Source organism: Mchenga conophoros, linkage group LG2 (assembly GCF_057382185.1).
Source record: "Mchenga conophoros isolate Kocher_MC1m ecotype Shallow Benthic linkage group LG2, M_conophoros_male_GT1.1, whole genome shotgun sequence".
Classification (NCBI taxonomy): Eukaryota; Metazoa; Chordata; class Actinopteri; order Cichliformes; family Cichlidae; genus Mchenga; species Mchenga conophoros.
The window spans coordinates 29,615,983-29,637,269 of NC_140527.1; the positions used below are offsets into that span (position 1 = coordinate 29,615,983).

Below are 21,287 nucleotides of genomic sequence, written 5' to 3' on the forward strand. Positions count from 1 at the left end.
AACTGAACTGATCAGAGTAAGATCTGACCCATCAATGATGCATTGAGGCCTCTGCACAATAATATTTTACAGTTTACGTTCCTGATATAGTTGTAGGGTCCTTCCTTTTGTTGAGCAGAATATCCAATACTACTGGGTTTACTTACCTGTACTTCTGAGCACACTGCTTAGAAAATGGGCACACTAAATGGTCATGTTGTTCCTGTTTGTAATATTACGTTACGATGCAAAATCTATGTGATTTAACACGTAAACACATTTAAGTATGCACTGTTTTCGTCAAAGCCATATGCTGTGAATGCACATGCATTTTCAAGAAAAATTAGAAAATATCACTATCTAAGCTGTGCTTGTTTTTCTCTGAAAATCTTTTTTTTATTTTTATTTTTTATTATCCTAGTCTCATGTAATTCGATGAAAAGGGATATTAACCTCAGAGGGCTTCAACTATCTCTTTATACGGTCTGTGCATCCCACTCTGAGAGAAGTATCAGGCAGGATGAGTCATAGCAGTCAGACATATACAACCCCCTGACATCTATTCAGCAATGGGAGGACATTATTAGGGTGATTAATGCGTGCATAGCAAAGTATATGTATGTACGTGTCTACAGCAGTTTCTTCTGTGCCTTGGAAATCGTCCTTATCTTTTGTTAGATTAGAGACTATCCTAAAAATGTCTCGCAAATACAATATATTATATAATAATGTCCAACACACAGGATTAATTAATTCCAGACTGCTTTGTTCACTTTATTACTTCTGAGAGGACAAATATTTCCCAAAGCTCATTCAGCTAGAAAAGGTGGTCCAAGTTCAGTTAGACAATGAGCAAGAGCTACAAAGACATCTGAAATCCCAAATGAACCTCCAAACATTCTGATGCCCGTACATGGACACAAATTAAGCAGGCAACACTTTATCAGCATCAGAACACACAGTTTCTGTTTTAGAAAGGTGAACAACAGCATGCCTCTGCTCATTATTAGTTACTTACACTGGGAATCATTATTTGAGGCCCACTGTGGTTTTAATGTTTATAGAGATCTGAGCAATGGACTTAAACTATAAAAGACACCAGTTCCTGTGTTTTCCAAGTCGCAAAATCAAACTTGTACTTGTACAGATTGAGGTGGCGAGTGAGTGCAGTGGTTGTGAATTTGAACCCACTTGTTTGCCTGTTATCCCTGTTCTTGTGTGGGTTTTCTGTGGGTGCTAAATTGGCCAAAGGTGTGAAGAATTACCTGGCTCTCTGTGTCAGTGTTTCTGTGGTCCACTGGACTGTCCTGCCTCTTACCCAGTTTCCTGGGATAGTCTGCAGCCAATCCTATAAGCCTGAATTTTGTAAAAAGTTAAGACATTAATAATACAGATTCTTTTCTTTGAACAAACCTGATGGAAAAAATATCATTGCTTGGGTTTGCGATAGGTTTTATTTTAAACTAACTTTAGTACAATATAACATAGGCAATATTTATGTTAACATTTTATTATTTTTTTTTATATTGTCAGTTCCATTTTCAAATAAAACAAATAAAAGAGAAAAAATAACAATGAGCTACTTGTTTTATTATCTTATGACAGAGCTGTGGCAGCTGCTGCATTAAATGTCTCCTTTTCATTTATCCGAGCAAAATTTCTCAAATCAAATTGCCAAAATGAGGAAATAGGACCAGGAACTCCTATTGCATTTTATAGTAGAGCGTTCTCAAGAGAGAAATCTCAGGATGTTGCTCGAAGATTTCATGCATCTGCTACTGATTTACTTTGCTTTCTCTCTGTGAGTCAACACAAAAGGATAGACTCAGTCTGAGTATGGTCAAGTCCATTCACTGCTGAATACTGAGTATAATGACACCTGGCAACATCCTCAGGCAGTCAAGGTTTCCGTCTTTATCAGGGGCATCAAAAAACATTCGTTCCATCTAATCTGACCATAATGTCCCTCACATTATATTAATAATACAGAAACCAGTAACATTGTTATTGTTTTCTTTTGCCTTGGGCTGTATTAATAAATATTTTCAAAAGATGTAGAGGCTCACAAGTCAGTTCTCCGAGGACACTGAGTACTTAGTATCATGAACATCACAAGAATTTCTGACAGAAATTCTAGCTTAGCTTTTCAAGGTAAATGACAAATTTAATCAGTGAGTGAACTGAGTTCACAAGCATGTATATTTAGTTTCGTAAAAGAATGTAGCACTATGTGCTAAATAATTGGCGTGTGAAGGTTTTTTGTGACAGTACAGAAATATCACTGGTCAGCTACATGCCAGAGTAGGCTGAACATTAGTCAGTGAAGAATACTGAGAAATACCTTCAAACTTCAAACAGTTTAGATATAAACTGAGGCAATCAGAGGGCCTGATCAGGTACAGTTGTCACAAAATTAGTGACAGCTGTTTTATCCCATCCTGTCCCAGCCTGTGAGTCGAGGCTCTTTGTGACACTGGCAGAATTAGCTGCTGTAAGACTGAGGTCATATCTGCTGTCTTGATACATTTGACAGAGAATGAATAACAGTTAAACAAATATTTGATGCTCCACAAAACACTGTTTTGAGTGTTCAATCAGTGTCATTAATACTGTGAAAGGATTTGCATAACTCTTCAAAAATCTATAATTAAAAATCTGATATTCCAGATCCTGCCCAATCGTGCCACAGAGCACCACAGTGTTTTAAACAAGGGAAAGATGGTCCCCCCCCCCCCCAAAAAAAAATGATTCAGTGACAGTTTAGTCATAATTCACACAAAGGTCATTGGGTTTTTCAAAAATAACAGATGAGTTGGAAGCAATAAATAAATAAATAATAAAAGAAAACTAAATAAAATAAAGAAAAAACCCACCATACTATAAAGATAATGTTTGATTGACTAAAGAAAAAAACATAGATATCATCTGCGCTTTTACTTACATACTGTAGTACCAGTACATGCCCCATGTTCAAAATTCAGCCAAGGTAAAACTATGTTATTATTATCATTGAAATAAAGAGACGTTTGAAAAGCAAAAGTATTCCAACGAAAAAGACCCTCTGTAAGTGATGTAATTGATTTTTAACACAGATGCTGTAAGTACCCATTCTCACATATACAATTTTACTATTGGTTTCAAACTAGCAGTTGACCAAAGGCTGACTAGTTCAAGCTTTGTAACTCTTAGCTGATGGTTGTTGAAGAAGATTAGAAATCATTTGGGACTTTTTTGTGTTAGATCTTTGTGTATTATACCCATCAGAATATATTAACATCTGCCAGGTCACCGGCAACCTGTTTAGATTTAGGCTTGCTTTAGCTACATGCTTAAAAAAGTCCTATACATTCTGCTCACAATTTTTCTGTTAAAAGTGTCAGATATACAAAAACATGATAAAAAAGATCTGGACATTACCAACCCAAACCCTGGACTTGCTGTGCATTAGGACTTTAAAGGGAATTTTTAGAGTATCTACTGACAACTACCTAAAAACACAGACCCACACACCCAGTTTATTTTGGAGGATCAAAAACCAAAAATATTGGAAAGCACCGCTTTAATCTCAGTAATACATTGCATTTTATAGACTTAGTAGTTGAAAAATTAAACTCTGAAGAGTAAACACACAGTAGCTGACACACACTATTATGAAACCAAATATCATAAGCAAGGGATGGAACTGGAAAAAAAAACATGAACTCCATTAGTTACCCATGTCCCAACTATGACCTTTTACATGCAACCTCATTTGTGTTTAATTATTTTAATATAATAATAATTAATAATATAATAATAATTTTAATCATTTGGAGCTATTCCTCAGGCTTGTTTGTGAGGGTCACAGTGATCACTGGATGCTGACATGCACTCCTGTAGGGCTGTACTACTGAAAAGTGGTGGTTGTAAGCACTGTGCTGGCCACATTTTCATTTTCACAGAGCAGCATGGAGAAGGACTGAGCTGAACACCCAGCATATGGTTGAGACAGATAGTACTGTCTCATGGAAATGTTCAGCCACAATAAGAGGGAAACAGAACTGCAGGTAGAGGAGAATAGATGATTGAAGTGAAATAACAGTTTACTGAATCAACAGGTGTCAGCTGCCACATCAAGGACATGAAAGTGTGAGCAAGAGATCGAGGTCTGACAAAGCTGGAAGGTGACAGGCAACACAAGCATGCTGCCTGAAATCAGCATCCACCTTAGGGTGTTGCTTCTCGCTCTTAAGTCCTGTAGGGCATGGCTGCCACATACCCTGCTTCGCACTGCCATCAGATTTCGGAGGGTGACTTTTTTTTTTTTTACCATGCCTGTGTAGCAGCACAGTATCCCTAACAAGGTTCATTTGACTGGCAGAGTGTGCCAGATCTAGAGACAGTGGAGCCTGATGGACCAGAGCCCAATGACTCACTCTGCAATCTGTGACCCCAGGGGCTGATGAGTGTCACAACAGGATCCTTTACCAGGCAGATATATGCTGTAGCAATGAAGAACTGGGTGCTGTTTCAGAATTCAATGGTCATTTGATGTAGGATCTTTTGTAAATACAGCAACAATTTAAAGCACTGTTATGAGATTTCTCACTCCGCTACTATACAGCATGGATCTCATGGATGGAAACACCTGTGTTCTATAAATTTGTCATGCAAAAAAGTTCCTTGAGTCAAATTTAGCCACATCCAAGTTAAAATCAATAGTTTAAAGAAAATTAAAAGAAAATACCAGCAAAGCTCCTCAACAAATTTTGCATATGGGTTGTCATCAGTCTGGAATCTTTTAGATTATTTATACAGAAAATGATTTTAATTTACATGAAAGATAATATACTTTTTAAAAAATCTACACAAAAGGTATAAGAAATGTAATATTATTCTGTAACATTTTAAATTCCAATGCAAATTTAAGACATTTATTTGACCACTCATCATAAAAACTTATGTTATGAAACATATATATAAATATTTTAGAAGTCTGTCAAAATTTGTTTAAAAAAAAGCAAAAACATCATTTTGATTCAAGAGTTGATGGATTAACCATTACAGAAAAATAATAAAATGATTTTGGTTGATTTGGGCATAAACCTTACATTGAGTGGTGGTCTAATAAATTTGTTAAGAACTGTATATGTGTGTTGTATTTGAGAGAGAAGCATGTCTGCCCAAAATGCTTGCACTTAATAAAGAGAGATATTTTCTGTATCACTAAAAAAAACAACACAATACACCGTGCAAGCTGAAAGAAAAACAGGCAAGGAGCCAAAAGTCAAATCCATAATGAATGCTCTGATGAGTTCTTGGACCGGTGGCAGGATAAACAGGGATACATTTCATGCTAGCTGTTTAATTTTAATGGTTGGAATGTGCACACGGTAGACACAGATTATTTTGGAGACTTTAAAAAAAAGAAAAGCATATGCAAGCAAATTACTTCATTTTCATAGCCCACAGGGGGTGCCATAGCCTGATTATAAGACACCTGTTGTGAAGGCAGTTTTCTTTTTCAAGTGTGAAAATGCTCAAATTTGACATGAGACTACATGCAGTTAGTGGTGAATTTGCATTGGTGCTTAAATGATAAGCAAGTAACCATTTGAATGAATGTTTAGTAGGTTAATTAGTTGTTCACAGTTGTTAGCGTGCTAATACACATAATAGTGAAACTGTATTGTATATATGTACATATGACCTGGGTCCTGCGGTCAAATCCTGAATGTCCAAAGATAGAAGAAAGATCTCATAATCATACTGCATATAGACCAGATGCATATTTTGCCAGAGGAAAGCACAAATTAGATCATTTTCACTTAAACAGATGCAGGGTGAACCCATAGACTGATCTTTCCATCATATTAGCCTCATAAAAAAACAACTTTTCAAGGTCCTTTAGGTCTGCTGAGGCTAATTTGTTGTTTCTGCATTTTTCTATATGAATAATAGTGATGCCAAATTTGCTTGACTAATAACAGGCCCCCCTCCCCAGCATTTCATGAGAGAATTTGATACTTTTTCTCAATAGGGTTCAGCTGGAGCTCAAGACATTTTGGAGCAATTTCCTAGCTTTGCTTATAAAATCTGGCGGATTCCTCCGTCTCGGATGTTAAGTCTACATGATCGCCACACATTTTCTTCAATATTTGTCGGAAAGCTTTTCTGCAAGTCAAATATAAATGTTGATGCTTTCTAGTCATAGTAAATATTCCACTGCAGGCTTTCATGTTGCTCTGTCAACTACATATCGTTAGCTTCATAGCATAAGTGCCTAAGTCATTGACTTAGTCAAATGACTTAGGCAATTATGCTATGAAGCTAACGATATCTTATTGTAAGATAAGGTTATTTGTAAAGTACCCACGAAGTGTTTTCTATTTTCCACACAATTACTTTCTCAGATGTAATGGATGCAATACTTCTTCGAGAAACATTACTACAATTAAAAATAAAATAAAATAAAAGAAGAATAAGATCTCATAATAGAGTACCTGAGAGCCCACTACTTGTCTGATAGTGATAGTTTGTTATACATGTTATGTAAGTCCTGTGAGTTCTGAGTCATTCCTCCCTTTTTCTCAGTGTCTCCAAATGAAGACAAAATTGGGACTTTCTGTGAAGTTTTCGGAGAAAAGACTATTGGATGCAAAAACTTTCACACTTCTTATGGCACAGGAAATTGATCCCACTGCTGAAGATAAAATGAGGCTTAATGTGCTTAAGACCCTTATTCCACACCCATTCTTTTTCATTTTCAGCCCAGGGCAAAGGGCCACCATGGCGTTAACTAAATTACTACAAATGCTCTGAAAGTGAGCGACTTCTAACCAGCTACAAATGTGTTCTTTCTCTTAAAATGAGAAGGGCGATAATTCCCTGATGTGTTTTTGCAGGAAGCCTATTCTCTACGGCCCTGGAAGTGACTTTTAAAAGCGCCTTCCTCTACTGTGCACACAACCATTAAAGCTCTTTATCAAAGATGTAGCCCTTTATGCCTCGTTTCGATTCACAGAGCAGCTGATGAAACAAGCTGATCAGTTGCTAATCTGAATATATTCAAAGTAAGTTTAATGATCTGCAAAAAATATGCCATGCCTGCTTAATTATTTGAATTAATTTTATTTTTTTTAAAGAGCCAATTCTATTTTTTCTTGCAGTGAAATTGATGTAATTTGTGATATTTTTATTGCCGTTTTGGCATCAACAGCTTTCTTAACAAAAAGCCATCCTGAATTTCAGCTGATTGCTTATAATTCAAGGTGAAACTTCTTTCAGGGAATGTGGTGACATGCATGACCTTCAAGGATTCATTAATCTGGTCACGCTTTCGCATTCCAGGGCGGTTTTGTCCAAAGCTGTGGAAAAATGTGAGGGAGATCTTGTTTGTTTGGGACACAACAAAGGTCAGCAGTCATGTATTTTTCGCTGACCTGCCGGGGCTCCCGACAGCAAAAGCGACAGTGGAAGAAGGTGGGAGATGTGGAAGATGAGCAATCTGTGGAAAAAAACAAAAAGACATGTGAATCACAGTGTAGCTGTGACACACATAGTCCTTCCCACACCCGAGCTATCTCCTACAAGCAGACACATCCAAAAGAGTCAAGGATCCTGTAATCACACATGGAAATTAAGATGGATAGACTGTACAGTATTTAAGTAATCATACCGGGTCATGGCTGATTTTTTTGCAGACTGAATTCCCCAAAGAAAGTGTTTACTATCACAAATCACCTGCAGCCTGAGATGAGTTTTTCACACGCCACCTCGGGCCATTTATTCCTGGAACGTTACATAACGCAGTAGTGGGTTCTGCTTGCATTCAGCCAAAAAGCCTCTTTATAAGAAAACAGGAAGGTAAGAGGATTGAGGCAGCAAGGAAAACACAGTCATCAGCTGCAACCTCTATAAGGTGCCCTCCCAGGGATCTCTCTGTTTTATCAACATAAAAGGGCATCCCAGGGGGGATAGGTGGGGAATAGTGGAGGTAAATAATCACAGCCTCATCATATATCCAGAAAAAAAAGCACTTTTATTGGTAATTCTGAAATGTAACATTATTAGGCACAGTAAACAAACGATTAGCTTATTGAATGAATACTTTGATTTACTCTTTATTGTATCTCCAGCAGTATTGGAGCTTCTGATGTATCTCCTACCCGCTGAAAGGTGCTAATGGTTTAGTCCAAAAGAGAAAAAAATAGTTTAGCTTTAAAGAAAAAAACCGCATGATGCTAACTGTGACAAGTTCTGGCGGAAACACACTACAGCTTTCCAGTAATGTTTTTGGCCTGAATTCTAATTGATGTCTGAGCTATTGCACATGTCAAATATAGCTCATAAGGCTATTATGCACTTTTAAGGCGCTTGTGATCCAGAGCTTTCTCCAGTAATAACTTAGTCTGACAAAAGCTTAATAACTTGGACTCAGTTAAATATGTTGATACTGGTCAGTACTGAGAATTTTACAGCGTGTTTTTTTTTTTTTTTTGGCTTTCCCTTTCAAAAGTTTGATTTTAATGCATCTATGTTTCTACAGACTGCATGGAGTCTTATTGTGAAATACAGTGCAGTCTCAGTATGGGGTGCACACAGTGCTTACCAGGTTTTTTCTAATGCTTAACATGAGTGTAAAATCTGTCACACATATGGAAAACCTCACAGTGACTCACAATATTTACATAATGCACTCGCTGCAGATGCATCGGCTCACATATATTTGTTAAGTTACTTATTCCTGTGACAATAGATACAATGTTTATGCCCTACAAGCCTGCATATGTACTGAGCCCTGACTGTTCACACAGTCTTGTATTTCCCATAAACAATGTTATCTACGTTACTGTATGTCATAATAACATGCTTCTGCACTGCTTTTCATCATGTTGGTTTCCTGTGAGCTTGGACACACATCAGACCAGTGTGGTGGTCCAGTTCCTTGATTGCTAAATTTCCTTAGCGATTACCTTGGAAAGCGCCCACGAAACTGATAAGTGTACACACAGCAGCTATTCAGCAGTGAAATTATGGTCAGCAAGCATGTTAATAATCACTGCTAAGCTAATGAATATTTTCTGTGGGCAGTATTTATCACTAAAAACACATTACTCAAAGTATTACCTGCTGGCAAGGACAGAAGTTGTTGAATCATGGTGCACACCCAATGATTGATGAGCTGATGAGATTAAAGTCGGTACGGATGCTGGAACATGATGTGAACACTTTTCCAAACTTCAGCAGAGATTGATGCATCAGAATTACAGCTAGGGTGGACAGGATAGTCTTAAACACACTGCTGCAAGAGCACCTCGACCCAGAAAATCTTCTCGAGGCTTCTGATGTGCAAGCACACACATCGAATGTGCCTGAAGTGCCGTGCTATTTCTCCCATGGGAACACACTGGCTCCTAACACCTCTGCAGCTCCGGAGACCAGCTAAAATTTCATACCATGACAGTAAATGAATCTGGCATCTGCATTACAGAGTTGTCATGTGTGTCACCGAGATGTCAAGCATGTAACATTTTAAGCAGCTTATTAGTTTTGCCTCCTTGGTAATGGATTTTACTTTGAATTGGAAAGTGAAATTGTCTGAATAGCCAGTTGGTAAGATTTGTGTCAAATTTGGGGAGAAACCTTCAGGACTTCAGGATAGCTTTGCATTTATATGCACACCTCACTATGTCCGATGACTGCAGCATAACAGGAAGCTGTATCCAAAGAGACAGGATGTTGGGTATTGTTGCACTGCTTGGAATAGAAATTACGGAAGGCTTGGAGGAACATGTCTGTAAGTGTTTTTTATATATAGATTTCCCAAGTTCACCCGATAATGTTCTGATTAGGTTTTTTTTTTTTAGCTTGTTATGTCATGCTATTGTATAGAAGAGTGAGTGAATTGTGTTATCTCATAGCACAAAAGAATATATTGACAAGCTTGTTCAGTGACTTTCAGCTTTAGACAGAATTTAAAATTATATAATTGTTCATTTTGAAACCAGCAAAGTGCAGAAATGGGAAGACAAAACTGTTGTCATGAGAATTTGTTCTCTTTTGAAAAATTGTCTGCAATGTTCTCTGCAGAGAGCAAAGCTAGTTCACAAGCATCGGTGCTGATTAGACTAGATTTTATCAACATCTGCAAGAAGAAGATGTCAAAACAGTTACATCATTTCTTTTCACCCTGTGGTTTAAAGATGCAGAAACAATAGTAGCATTTGGTTATACATTGCAAAACCACTGTATGAATATGCAACATATTGTTGGAATATTAATGCAAACATCTCGTAAATAAGATGTCTAATCTAACCTGAACAGCTTGTCTTTGTGTTTTTGTCTTTGCAAACTTAATATGAATTCATTATTGTCCCTTTAGTGTTTAGAAAGCTGAGAAAGAAAGATATTTAATTGCATCTTCCATCACAGAATTGCAAAACTAATAATGCTCATTTATAATAATGGTAATTTGTAGGCAGTTCTCTTTTAAAGAAAAAAAATGAGGTGCAATAAAGACTGTTTTTTCTGCTTGTAAAGGCTGTTTGAGGGTGCTGGTGACTGAGGTCAGTGTTTTTCCTGTTTTTTTTTCAGCAGGTAGACCCTTTAGGGTACATCTACCACTGACCACTGATATGTGGTGACAGTTGCCCTGCTCTTTAAAGCTTTTTTTTTTAAATTTTCATACTGTGGAGAGAGGTTACAGAGAGTGAGCGGGAAAAGAGTCAGGGAAACAAACATGTTCATGTTCTTGAGCCTTCAAGCGTGGACACAAACGTACACCTAAAAGCAGCTTTTATGTTGGCATCCGTGTAGGTTTACCTGCACTGGAAATCCAATAATGACAGGCTTCTGCCACATGGTATTTACTCATATACTTTAAAATCCCAAATAAGTGAAGCACTTATGTGTTGGGCAAAGCTACAGTCTGTACACCAGAGTACTTCAAAGTGACCCCTCTTCTGGCCTTGTGTGCACCTTTCTGTTTGGCTGGTACATTTTTCATAAACATCCCCTGGCTGTATGTCTGGTTGCCTAACATAGCTGCATATGTGTTATATAACTGAACCTCCAGAGCAAACAGATGGAAGCACCGCAGCAACAAGTATTACCTTCACTGTGCCAGCATAGAACAATTCCAGATTATGATTCATGAATAATGGATGAGTGCAATTGCACATAAACAAGTTAGGCCTTCACAAAAGTAGTTTACAATGATAGATGGGCATCTATGCTTCACTGACAAAATTCATGCACTGATCAGTGATCACTGCTTCCATTAAAGCTATTTTAATTTGAACACTTTGCCCTCCTAACTCATCACCTGCAGGGTTGATAAAGTTCAGAGAAACCTCCACCTGTGCTGTTTTACCTCTTGTTCCATCAGGGACTCTTAATGATGGTGCCATCACAAATTATTCAGGTTTTTCAAAGAAAAATTATTTCTGATGCAACATACAGTGCTTAACAAATGTATTCACCCAATCCTATACCCAGAATAATGTTTCACCCACATCTGGTTGAATGTTATGCTTGATTCATTTCTGACTTCTCAGAGTAGTCCCTTGTGCCAGCTCAAAAAATGTGAATTTAGCATTTTTTTTTTTTAGTTCTGAAGTTTTTGATAGATTTCTAAAATATTTGCGTGTCCTTGTTTTTTTTTATGATAATACATTGATCAAGCAGTGTACTTATATATTGATAAACAGCGTGGTAGGAAACCTCATTTTAAAGGATGAAGGAAAAACTCGCACGTGTCTATTTTTTCCTACTGGCGATTTGGTTTGAACATGTAAAGCAGAGACATTAAATATGAAGAAAGAAAAAAATATTAAGGACAAAAAGCAAACTTTAAAGTTTTAAAGATATCTCTTCTCTCTCTCTCTCTCTCTCTCTCTCTCTCTCTCTCTCTCTCTCTCTCTCTCTCAGTTTAGAAATGGGCTGGTTCTCTCGGTGATGTCACCTCGCTCCTGTGTGGACATTTATTCCACACAGTGTGCATCTCCCGTTCGTCTCCATAGAGAAGCGGTTCACCCTAACGCAACTAGCATTACGCATGACATGGATGCCGCAGGAGCGAGTTTATTCTCGGAGTCTTTGCGGATTGTGAACTCTGCTCCTCTCGCAGTTTTCTCACACAGTCGACATCTGATGTGCGTGTCGGATCTCCCCAAAGGACGTGTGTTAAACAGTTTGCTGTTTCAGGAGATCACGTCTGCAGCCCCCGTGTCTTATGTGGGCTGCACTCGATAGTGACCCGGAGCTTTACGCGCAGCCGATCCCCATGCTTTAGCAACACAGCTCAGCGCACTCAACCTTAGATGTTTCGAAAAAGAACAGGGTGAAATAACAAAGATGATACAAACGGACATTTTGCAGACAGAATGGATTTAACCCAGCTAAGCCTCTTGTTGGGAAATGTTTCCAACGTTGAAAACACCACCGACGCACCGTTCGCTCTGCCACACACAGAGGCAGCCACCGCACTCATCATCCTCGTGGTTACAGTGATCATTTCGGTCACAATTGTTGGTAATGTGTTGGTGATTGTAGCGGTTCTTACTAGCAGGGCTCTCCGTGCCCCTCAGAACCTTTTCCTGGTCTCTCTTGCATCGGCGGACATCCTGGTGGCCACACTAGTGATCCCCTTCTCCCTCGTCAACGAGGTAATGGGCTACTGGTACTTTGGAAGTACTTGGTGCGCCTTCTATCTCGCTCTGGATGTGTTGTTCTGCACCTCATCCATCGTTCACCTGTGCGCCATCAGCCTGGACCGATACTGGTCAGTAACAAAGGCGGTTAGCTACAACCTGAAACGGACACCTAAGCGCATCAAGTCCATGATTGCTGTAGTGTGGATAATATCTGCTATCATCTCCTTCCCTCCTCTCCTCATGACCAAACACGATGAACGGGAGTGTCTGCTAAATGATGAAACCTGGTACATCCTCTCATCCTGCCTGGTCTCCTTTTTCGCTCCCGGTCTCATTATGATTCTGGTATATTGTAAAATTTATAAAGTTGCCAAGCAGCGCTCCTCCACCGTGTTCGTGGCTAAGAATGGCCTGGAGAGGCAGCCCTCTCAGTCAGAGACCTGTTTTGTCAGGAAGGACCGGTTCGAAATGGAGAGCCCTAGCAGTCAAAGCTCCGGCAGCCATCCGCAAAAGCAAGGGGAGCTGGACGACATCGACCTGGAGGAGAGCTGCTGTGCATCGGATACGAAACCCCGACACCATCGCTTCACCAAGCGAAGGAAAGTAGAGGGATCGGACAGTTGTCCACCCCAGAACTGCCGACTTTCCTGGGCTTCAGCCCGGGCGTTACAACTTTACCCGGAGCAGAAGAACCCAGCTGGGCGACAACAGCTGGCCGCAGCCAACAAGACCAAAGTGGCCCAGATGCGGGAGAAGCGCTTCACCTTCGTCTTGGCGGTAGTGATGGGGGTGTTTGTGCTCTGCTGGTTCCCCTTCTTCTTTACTTACAGCCTGCATGCTATCTGCAGAGAGAGCTGCTACATCCCCGCCGCACTTTTCAACCTTTTCTTTTGGATTGGCTACTGCAACAGTTCTGTGAACCCCATAATCTACACCATTTTCAACAGGGATTTCAGAAAAGCTTTTAAGAAAATCATATGCAGGACATCAAAACGCACATGAAAGGTTGAAAATTTTTTTTCTGGCTCTCAGAAACATTGGGAAGAAATCATAGTATTATAACTTATTGATCTTGGCTGACTATTCTGCTACTCCATCATTTAAATGTAATGTTTAGCATATTAAAAATATCCAGTGTTGTGTACACATTAAATTGTCTATAATTGAAATAAATCATTATATATACTTGACCATTCCTGCAGCAAGCTCAGATATTTCAGGGCAAGGGGAAGTCATGGTCACGTCTGTTGCTGGACTCTGAGTGTTGGCAGCTGGTCACTGTGGGTGCCGAGATAAATAGAAGATTAATCTCCAGCATGGAGATTTTGACTTTTTTTGTGATATTGAAGAGGAAAAAAAGTGCTGAATTCTGCATGGATGAAATGTTTGGCATTATTTCAGGTAATTTGTGTAGCTTTCTGTGCTTGCTGCAGTTAAAGGTACAGCAAGGTTATCAGCTGTTTCTTATCAGTGAACCCCTAAACTTATGTAAGAGTGTAATCTCACACCTCCGCCATGCTATCACACCACCTCAGGACCAGAACAATGGCCGAGCTGAGGCCTGCATTTGCAGAATTGATTGCACACATCTCTGTATTTCATTTCCCTGCAACTGCTTAACATTTTGTCATTAAATATTTTAAGATGGTGTTAAACATGCAGTGCCAACTTACTATACATATCGTTTTTAAGTCTTAGACAAAAGCCTCCTGATGGATTTGACATATTCTTGAATAAACAGAAGAAGAACACTCAAAATAACAAAAGTAAAAACATTTCTGATAAGATCTCAGGACTGGTTTAATCCACTGTGAGCTCTCTTTGGTTAAAAAAAGAGTTTAATATCTATAAGTCAGGCCTCACACTGTGATGCTAAGCTTTATAAAGCTGTTAGATTACCACTTTCTTAATATAGTGAAAAATCTGCAGAAGAAATCATTCATAAGGGACAATTCTTCAGTATGTGATTAAAAAATGATTAATGCATTGGTACAACTCGCATACATAGGATGGGAGTGTTATTAGAAGACTGTATTTGAACTTCCCAACACTGTTTTCCATACAACATCAGACTGTGGTCGGTTGTTGATGCATGTGGGATACAACGTGTATGTCATATGGTGAATATATCATGAAGGACCGCGCTGAGTATAAATACACTATTTATATCCTCTTAGGAATGTCTTCAAAGCACTCCTACTGCTCACTGGCCCCTCGCCAAAGATAATCACCCTGTCTGAGGGATGTCATGCTGAAAAAGAGAAAAAAAAATGAAAGCAGTTTTTGTGAAGTATGCTCACATTCACAAGGGTATTGTTAAAATACTGTCAGGAGAAACAAGGGTGAAGATGGCTGCATATTTTCTTTTCTTTTAATGTGAAATACCATTTTATTTATGAAGGGAATCAGAAAGTCCGAGAGGAGTGTTGTTAGCGCGAGGAAACTTTATCTCAGAGGGATTCACAAACTCTCGAAAGAAATTAAACGTCTGGGTCAAGTCGCACTTGTAAGAGTCGGTGTAATTAGCTTTGTTCCTTCATCACATTTAGCAGGATGGGATTGATGCTTATTTATCTGTGACTTAATGGGATGTTGCTGTACACATGTTACATGTAACCTGATTTCTCCAGAGAACAAAATTACAAGTGCATTTTTCATTACCTCAAAATGAAACACTCATATTTAAATTATTTGCTGATAGTAAACTGATTCATGGCTGACAAGACACCCAACTCCCTTGTTAAATCACACTTCCGAATTCAATTGTCTTTTGTAATCAGCTGCTCAACTGCAGCAGGATTGGGGCACAATACTTTTAATTAGCTGTAGTGTTTTCTGACGCTTTCATGTGCACTTCCTCCAGGCAAGTCTCTTCAAATGTCAGCGCAGCTCTGTTAAATCTTTTGAAAGCGAGCGCTTGCAATATTACATTACAGTGCTGTTATTTTCCTTTGGTGACCCGGGAGGAAAGTATGACAAAGCAAAACATGGAGAATTTTCATAGTCCTTCACCAGTCGTCGCATAAACGCTCTGATAGCTCAACTTTTATTCAAAACCAAGCCTGTGGTGGCTTTTTGTGTTTTGCAGATTTGAAGCTCTACAGTCTGCACAACAATCCACAAACTCTTTTCCTTATCCCAGAATGTAAACAAAGTTGGCGACTGGCTCAGGAAGGGAAGCAGAGCTGCAGTGACCCTTGACCTCCTAAACTCTCTTCTAAAGACTTAATGAGAGCAACAGAACAACTGGACAGAGCCAAAACATTTCCTGATGTGGACTGTTGACAAAAAAAAGCCCCACTCGAGCCTCTTAATAGGGGAAGAAGAGTGAAGATTTGGAGTTAAAAAAACAACAACATTTTTTTAGAGCCAGAAAATTTTGCAAGGTTATTTGCAGTCCTAATAGTCAGAAAAGAGACAGTAATGAATATTTCAAGATAGGTGCGCCGCAGAGAAAAGTGAGCGTCTTAGGAAAAGGGAGAGAGTGGAGAAGGGAGCAGTTGCTTCTTGTCGTCGGCTACATTACCTTGTTTATCACACAACGGAGCATCTGCAGGTAATTGCTTTTTTCAATTGTCTCTAACAAGATAAGGATTGGAGGCAAGTGAGGCCAAATTTTGACTCAATCTCAGGAAGCTGTGTATCCAGAGAAGGAGACCTCAGTATGTCATTAGTGTAAATCAGCTGGTTTCATGTCTGAGCGAGGGTGGAACTGGGCTCATGTCTCCAGGGTGTTCTGATATATCGCCCTGCTAAACGCAACCACTATGTGACTTGAGTCGACAATATAAATCACACCGTACTAATTTAAAGATGATAGTGGTATTATCTGTGTTTGAGAGCAGATTTTACTAACTGAATCCCAGTGACGTTCATATTGCATTTTAAGATATTTACTATTTACTATACTATGTTTTGTATTTTCCGTAGAGATTTGGAAATTAAAATATTATTGTGCATTTCCCTTCACTGTGGTGAACATGGGCACTGTTTAGATAGAGCCAGTCCAGCAAACACTTTCCCCGCTGCTGTGGAAAATCTGTAGCACGGCGAGTTTGCTGCTAAATCTGCATAAATTATCCTCAAATGACACAATCTACTCCAATTTGAATAACAATACAGTGGCCGGAAGTTTAAGAAAGTGGACTGGATCACTGGTTTTAAAATTGTCTTATGATTCATCGTCTGCTTTATTCCTTTGATTCTCAACAAATAAAGAATGTGTATAAACAAAGAGAAATATGTAAGCCATGTAATTAGTCATAACTGATACAATGTCGCTCATTTGGACTGAACGTTTACATCATGCTCGGTGGCTGTAACTCCTTAAAACAAAACTATTTTCCCCCTTGTATGTTCTCATACAGAAAAAAAAACATGTCTGAGGGGTGACTAATGACTTGGACTGTGCTGGAAATGTTTTAGTCCCCAAAGACCCAACTAGGACACGTAATCTGAGTTATCTCTGCTCTGGTACCTGCCTTATTATTTGTTATCCAGGATTAGGTACAAAGATAGTTCAAAAAGTAATGAGTAGTCATTCTAGGAGACAACTTAAGTTTACCTCCATTTAACTCCAAACTATCTCTGATTTAAATGTTTGGTAGTGATGAGGTAATGATGTAATAATGATGCAATAAGGTGGAAAAAAGGTAATAATATTTATTGCCCATTTATATAAATTTCAGTGAAATATCACTCAGGTATGATGATAGTTGACACATTACTTGGTTATTTGACATTACTTTTGTAGAGTGGTAATAACTTGTTATTACCATATTATTACCCCCACACAGCTGTAATACAAGGTGATACTTAAGTAACGGACTCTTCATCACTACATTCAGAACATTCAGGGACATTTGCACCTCTCTGAGTTTATATTCATGAATTCCTCCAGAACTACAGGTCTAAAGTATTGCACCATCCAGATAGAAAGTGGACAACAAGGCCTTCTGAATGCTGTGTTGCTGCTAACTGGCTTTACACATCAGTGAGTGAGAGACACTGCATCCATCCATGCACAGTGTCTCATAAATTGCACACAATTCATGAGAGACCAAATCTTTTTATCCTCAGACAATATTTAAACTCAAACAAAACATTTGTGCAGCTGCTTCATTTGGGGAAATCTCTGCTACATTTCTCTCACAATCTGGACTGTTGTTAACACGCTCCAGTGCTTTCCCTCACTCCTGTGATGAGACAGATTACTCGGGCTGATTATGCATTCTGCTGGACGATGGTGCATCTCTGCCAACTGATTATTATTTATTTCTATCATCACCGGTAAACACACATAAGACAAACACACTCTCAGCTCTCTGCCAGGCGCTCGTCTGTTTCACACATACAGGGAGAGTAAGTAAAGCATTAAGAGGATGTTTGTGACCTGCGATAGCCTACATAGTCTTTAAAGCCTATGATAGCCCAGATAGGATCTTTCACCTTTAAAACAGGAAATGAACTGGACCTGCTGTTTAGCAAAGGTATGTCACTGTCACACAACAGGGACACTGCACTCTGAATATCGTTAGTTCACTTTTAAACAACACATAACTCACTGCTAATTAAAATAACTGTAGTCTGAAACACAGCAACCTCCCTGCCTTTTGACCCTTTTATATTTCACCAACCATCCAGATTCATAAAAGCACATATGAAACCATTTTTTCCTTTCAAGGCTTGTTTTATGAAGCACTAGTAGGGGTCGCTTCCTGCAGTGTTTTTCTAAGTTGAAACAATTTTTGTGGCAGCACCTGCAGCAATAACACTCTGCTAACTAATATTTGTATCAAAAGGAGGATGAATATTAGAAATAATGAAAATGGGAGTTACTATAAAGAGCTTCATGTGCATAGAAATAAAGTCTGTGTTATTTCCTCAGGCAGGAGGGATCGGCTCTGTTGTTTTTCACCACCGACAGCAACAACAACACTTCGGCGCATACTCTCTTCTTCCCCAGTTTAAATGGATATGAAGGATGGGTGTAAATGCTGATGATTATGAGTTCACATGCATGTTTTTCTTCTTTTTATTTTACTGAAGATATTAAATAAGTGGCAAATAAAAGTAATCTTTAAGAACTTCTTCAACAGTATTGATTGCATTTAGTTCTTGAATGACTTACAAGTAACTCACCGAGGCTGCTTTTGCTCAGCGTATATATGTGTGCAGTGATCATGAAAGATTTCTTTTGGTGTCGAGCATATCAAACATAGCCTTCAAAAACTCACATGCATGCGACAAGCTTGTGCTTGCAATACTCCGGTGCAGGCTTTCAGCTCTCCTAATCCCATAAGAGAGAGGATGTTTTTTTTCACTTTCTTAAGCTACAGTAAGAAGAGGATAACGCGCTTTTACTCCTGTCCCTAAAAGGATCAAATTCACATAGCCTTGTCCATAATATTTGATATTTCAGGGGTTTAAAGAGAGAAAATAGAAAAGGAATTTAGCAAAACTTGTTGTTTTATCTTCAAGAAAAAAAAATGAAAATCCATTAAAGCATTAAAGCAGCATTTATCAGCATTTTAATTATAATGTAAAAAGATCTCAAAAAGAAAATGACTATCGTGTGACTGTATAGTTTCCCCATGCCTGAAGGAGGATTATTGTTTTGGTTTTTGATGATATTCTTTCATCCGCCTTGTATGGTACAGCTCCAACACCAAACATCAGATAAATTTAAACTACTTGCAGATTGATGAAACCAGATTAGCATTTAGCAGCTAAAGACACGAATATTTCCCCAAAGAAATGACACCAAAACACAGCTGGGAGCTGGGTAGAAATTGGACTTTGATTCATCAAATGGTCGGCAGCAACAATTCCAAATAGTTGATAATGTTGCATCATGGCTGCTGGGTAGTTTGAGAAGTGTTGCCAGCACATTTATCAGAACAGCTTCATGTAATAACAACACATGAGAGCTATTCTTACATCACCTTTTTGCTCTGCCCCCAAGAAACCAAATAATGAAGGTTTTACTATTCAGATTATTACAACCTCAATTCTAAACAAAACTGGGAAGTTGTGTAAAACATAAGTAAAAACTGAATGTAATCATTTGGAAACATCATAAACCCGCATTTTATTCATAGCAGAGCATAGAAAATATGTAAAACATTGAAACTGAGAAAAAATATAAATTTATGAATAAAATTCGATCATTTTGAATTTGAAGAGACATATCTCAAAAGACGGCAGTGTTTACCACTCAACGTTTCATTTACCATGAGTGTGGGAACCATCTGGGAACTCTGGGAACCAGTTGCTGGAATGTCCATTCTTGTCTGATATAGGATTCTAGCTAACAGCTAACAGTCCTGGGTCGTCTTCTTGTATTTTTCATTTCACAACATTTCAGGTGTTTTCAGTTGAAGAAATGTCTGGAATGGGGCGAGGCCAGTTCACCATCCAGACTTTTCTACTCTGCAGCAGTGTTTTATATGTGGTTTAGCTTTGCAGTGCTAAAATATACAAGGCCTCCTTTAAAAAGATGACATCCAGATAGGAGAATATCTTGGATGTCTTGGTTTAAACCCTGTGTATAGAATTCAGCACTCTTGATACGCTTCCAGATGTGCGAGCTGCCAATTTCAGAGGCACTAATGCACCTCGTACCATCAGAAATGCAGACTTTTGAACTCTGTACTAATAATAAGCAAATAAGCTAAAAGGCTCATTTTGATTTGTCTGACCACATAACAGTTTTCCACTTTCCCCCAGTCCATTTTAAATAAGCTTTGGCTTATAATTATGTTAACTAATTGCGTATGTTTGCATCTTAGAACTTTAACCTGCATTTGTAGATTGCACAAGAAATTGTGCTCACTGAAAATGATTTCAATGATTTGTTCCTGAGCACATGCGGCGATTGCTATGAACAAATCATGCAGTGCTGCCTGAGTGCCAGAAGTTCACAGGCATCTGATACTTGTTTTCAGCCTTGTCATTTGCACATTTTGAGAGAATTGGAGTTATATTTTAGGTCCAGGTTTATTCCTGGTAAAATAATAATTTTATGGCAAAGTGAATTACCCTTTTATTTAGAAAAGTACTTTTGATGTCTGAGGCAAACACATTTTTGTCAGATATTCCCCACATAATTTTCTCCATACAAATATCCCCCTGACTGAGAGATTGTGGATTATGAATAGTATGATGAAAATCCTGCTGTTCAGAGAGGAAGTGAAGGAAGTTGTGGGAAGGGTGGAAGAGGGGTGTTTTACCCTTGACCTCAGTCCCTGTGGCCAAGAACTGAACGCAGTACTGAAGAGGCCACACGCTCATTCCACAAGACAATCACCCATAAAAATTTGGATGTCATGCATCAGTTTCATAAACTTATTTATCATGCTGTGCATTGATAGTCAAGTCCACTGTTAAGGTTGTGTGTTATTTTAACAGTTCTAATCCAAGATTGTGGAATAGTTACTCAAGCATTCACCCGTCACTCCCCGAGGGGTAAGAAGTCACTTGGGTCATTTAAATACAACCTGCAACCTCTCCAACACCAACCAAGCATAGGATTTACAGTCATTTTCTTTTCCATTCTTTTATCTCATTCCCTGAGAACGTTGGTCAGCGTTCCCAAGCTGGAGCTAGAGTGTAAAAACTGAAAATATATAGACAATTTAGTAAAATTCAGAAATTCTAAGAAAAGCAGGAAGT

General features: G+C 38.6%; 1 protein-coding gene across 1 annotated transcript; it reads left to right on the plus strand.

The window, feature by feature from the left end:
• Positions 1–11,982: 11,982 nt before the first annotated feature.
• Positions 11,983–14,510, plus strand: adra2db (adrenergic, alpha-2D-, receptor b). The gene has a single exon (XM_085248259.1). The coding sequence runs from the start codon at positions 12,345–12,347 to the stop codon at positions 13,614–13,616; it is 1,272 nt and encodes a 423-aa protein (XP_085104385.1). The 5' UTR covers positions 11,983–12,344; the 3' UTR covers positions 13,617–14,510.
• The last annotated feature ends 6,777 nt before the right edge of the window (positions 14,511–21,287 follow it).